At 51.1% G+C, this 3,677-nt stretch overlaps 1 protein-coding gene across 1 annotated transcript; it reads left to right on the top strand.

Moving 5' to 3' along the window:
• Positions 1-2,913: 2,913 nt before the first annotated feature.
• Positions 2,914-3,462, top strand: LOC105284098 (uncharacterized serine-rich protein C1E8.05-like). The gene has a single exon (XM_011347356.1). It carries the CDS (start codon positions 2,914-2,916, stop codon positions 3,460-3,462), a length of 549 nt encoding a protein of 182 aa, XP_011345658.1.
• The last annotated feature ends 215 nt before the right edge of the window (positions 3,463-3,677 follow it).

Genomic DNA, 3,677 nt, shown 5'->3' with positions numbered 1-3,677 from the left:
AGATTTTATTACAAACACCGAGGATTCGTTGTACGTTATCGATATGTTATTGTTATACATATGATTATACACATGGTTACCAAGTTTTGCGATTTTGCTTCATGCGTGACTACACACCGTCACGTGCGACTAATCTATTAACAGCATATTTTCGTTAACACTCGTGTTTGAATAAAAATATTCTATTAAAGAATACACTGTATCTAGATTTTTTGGCATTTCGATATGTACCAGCGATATTATTCGAATTAACTGACCTTTTCATTATATTTACAGACAATTGTGTTGTTTTCTATTGATCCAAAGTTCGAAACGAGTTTCTGAAAAACATGAGTCTAGATCGTCAAGGATCTTGACCTCGCCAAGGAGTTTTACCTAAGATTTAATTTGCCGTTGATTTACATATATGAGCATCTGCAAAATTAATTTATTTGAGAAATAGTAAATGATGATATTTCTGTGACGTTCTGTGATAAATTCCTTTCAGAATAAATGCGGGATTACATATATAACGCATATCTAAGGAACGTAAATGTACAGCACATTCTTTTTCCGATAAGCTTCCATAATAATGAAACCTATATATACATGAGATGTATATAATTTTAGTTCTTCCTAAGAAGACGGGCAAAAAAAGAATAAAAATTCTCCCCCAGTTCTCTATCCACCTCCTGTATATTATAATAAAATATTTGCATATTTTTGTCTCATCTCGATCAACTGCAATAATCTGAATTTAGATGTTAGAGATCTTTAAATATCACATGTCAGACCACATTAATATAAAATTAAATTGTTTCTTAGATGCAATCATTTCCACAAACGAATGCAATTCAACGAGAAATTGAACGGAGGAAAGAGGGTTCGCGCGTAATACGTAAAATGCCATGAAACCGTAACGAGGCGAGCAAGCATCCTCGTGACGTGAGACGGTTTTCCGAAAGGGGTAGCATCCCTGGGAACAACGCGCGTAGGTAGATCCAAAGTAGAGTAGGTCAGCTCATAACTAGACCACGATCTACGCACGTCTCCCTACGCGTCTGTATTTTCGATCACATCGAAGAGTCGTATCCACCCCGTTGCGGTAAGAGCGTCAAAATATAAAGCTCCCGAATGTGGGGCGAGATATCGCAACGATTTCCGCTCGATCAGCGGGGGTGAGTTTCGACTTTCTCGTATGTTCTGCCTGTCTCGTTCGCGATTCATCAAAGATTTATTTTTGGCAAAAAGCGCGCCTCGGAAAAAAAAAACACCGCGTTGTCAACCGAACCGAAGGGTGAAAATCGCCAGGAGCAACTTGCAATTCACCGCGTTCTCATGCGAAGAAATTAGGACTCCTTTCGCCGAGACATGATAAACGCTGATATTATTATGTCCGAGCCGAGGACGTACGACAGACGCGACGACAAGCTGTGACTGTCCAGATGAAAATTTCCGAATATTCCTACGACGAACGCATTTAACGTTTATCGTTTTTAATCTATAATACGATAAACTCTGCAGTGTGAATCGCTCGCTGCAGAATTTTACGAAAGCGTCCGAGAATTCTGCGTGAAAATTTTCATCGGTCACTCATGGCTCAGTGTCGAACGTGACAGCGTACGTCAGATCGATTCACCGTACCGATTCGACAAATCCCCGATCATCGAATCGAGATTAGTGAAGCATCGGTGGTGACGGTAGCAGCGACAACGATGACGACAACGACGCGTCACCGTTCTCCAGAATATCGCGCCGCGACGCGCTCCATTCCCACGACACATGGCCCCGTGGGCACGGACTCGGATGACCGATGACGTACCCCGGCACCGAGAGACGTACGGCTGCGAACTAAAGTCGGACGCGACATCCTCGACCACGCCGTGCAGATAAATCGGGATACGGGAAGAGGGAGAGGCGGCGGTGGCGGCGGTGGATGCAGCGCAGAGCAGCCTGATCAGGGTGGCGGCGGCAGTAGCGGCTAGCTATTGATTTCAAGGGCTTCCTTAGCCCCCCGCCTTGCCGCTGAGTGCCCGACGGCTCCAGGTCGCCCCGAAGGGCTCGTGGTGCCCGCGACTAAAACCGTTTCTCCTCGTCGCTCGCATGGAACAGCTTAGGGGCGTGGAGTCACGAATCTGTAGGTGTGAGGGAAAATTACCCTCGTGTTATGAAGAGCTCGAGGAGTTAACGTAGCGAGAACGCTCGCTTTAATTGATCCAACGCTGTTGGGATTGATAGTCGTTAATCTTGAAATTGTTGACTCGAATTGAATCGCAGGTTGGATTTCTAGGCAGAAAGGGAGGAATCGATCACGTCGTATCGCATCACGGTCACGGGATTTGGAACAACGTCAATGAAAGAGCTCGTATCGGGGTTGCGAGACGAGCGGGCGCATCCGCGCCGCGGGTGCGGCGCGTTTGAGGGGTGGCTGAGGTAAGGTCGCGCAGAGGGGGTGGCGGGCACCGCGGCTTGCTGCCCTCGCGTGCGTTACGGCACTGTGCGAGTCGGGCCGAGCACAGACGCGGATCGCGGGGTGAGCCGTCGCTCGCCATACGTCGAACTGGGTGCCCCGCGTTGGGGCGTCTCCTGGCATCAGCGGGCATCGGTGTCGTGCAGTCGATCGGGGGACGAGCACCGTCTTCTGCGAGTCCCCGTGCGAGTAATCGCCGCGAGAGAGAGAGAAAGAGAGAGAGAACAAGAGAGAGTAGGAGATAGAAGAAAGAGAGAGAGGGAGAGAAAGGGAGAGCGACGAGAGTGCGTGCATCCTGTGCGTTTGTTCGTTCGTTCGTTTATCCGTAAGTTCGTTCTTTTTTTCCCTTTTTTTCCCATTCGCGCACATACCGTATACGGTGCGATCGGGAGTCAGCAACAGCAGCAGCAACGCGCGTAAAACGAGGCGCACGCCAGGGGCGCGACGACGATGACACTGCGACGATGTCACTCGATGTGGTAGCGCGACCACGGTGGTGCCACAGCGTGGTCGTCGTTGCGCGGGCCAACAGCAGCAGCAGCAGCAGCAGCAACAGCAGCAGCAGTAGGAGCAGCACTAGCAACAGCACTAGCGGCAGTGCGGGCGTCGACGTCGTCGTCGTCGGGTGTGCACGCGACCGAGCGGGCAAAGGGGCAATGGTGTCCTCGGCTTGTACGGGGGTGAGAAGTGACTGCTGCTCATCGTCATCGTCGTTGTTGCCGTCGTTGCTGCTGCCGTCAATCCGCATTACCAATAACGCCGTAAGCTGCGGTACCGCCGCCGTCATCGCGCCCGCCACGGATAGAATCTGCGACGTCGCCGCGATCATCACCGCCGTCTTTGTCGTCATCGCCAGCGTCATTTCCTTTATCGCCGCCGCCGTTGCCGCTGTCATCGTCATCGCCGTCGTGGATGCCGCCGTCAGTCCCGCCACTGCCATTACTGCCACCATATCCGACGCGAGTATGATCGTCGTCCGCGCTGCCAACGAGGCTTCCATCGCGACGGTTTAACCCGTGAGGGTGAGTGCAACCAACCCCCCGAATCCATGTGTCCTCACCCCTCGATGACGTGAGTCTCTCGGCACCGCGGACGCTGTACGTCGCGGGGTGGCGTTCGTGCTCGTCGCCCTCGACGACGATCGAGAACGCGGCACCGTGACGAAGGTGGTGCGGGGAACCAGAAGCAACATAGAGAATGACGTACGAAGCGAAGAGAAAGGGAGAGA

Source organism: Ooceraea biroi, chromosome 6 (assembly GCF_003672135.1).
Source record: "Ooceraea biroi isolate clonal line C1 chromosome 6, Obir_v5.4, whole genome shotgun sequence".
NCBI lineage: Eukaryota > Metazoa > Arthropoda > Insecta > Hymenoptera > Formicidae > Ooceraea > Ooceraea biroi.
This window is presented reverse-complemented; position numbering and strand designations above follow the sequence as displayed.

Excerpts from the sequence above, each read along its gene's own strand:
- LOC105284098 (XM_011347356.1), top strand. The coding sequence starts at position 2,914 with ATGTCACTCGATGTGGTAGCGCGACCACGGTGGTGCCACAGCGTGGTC.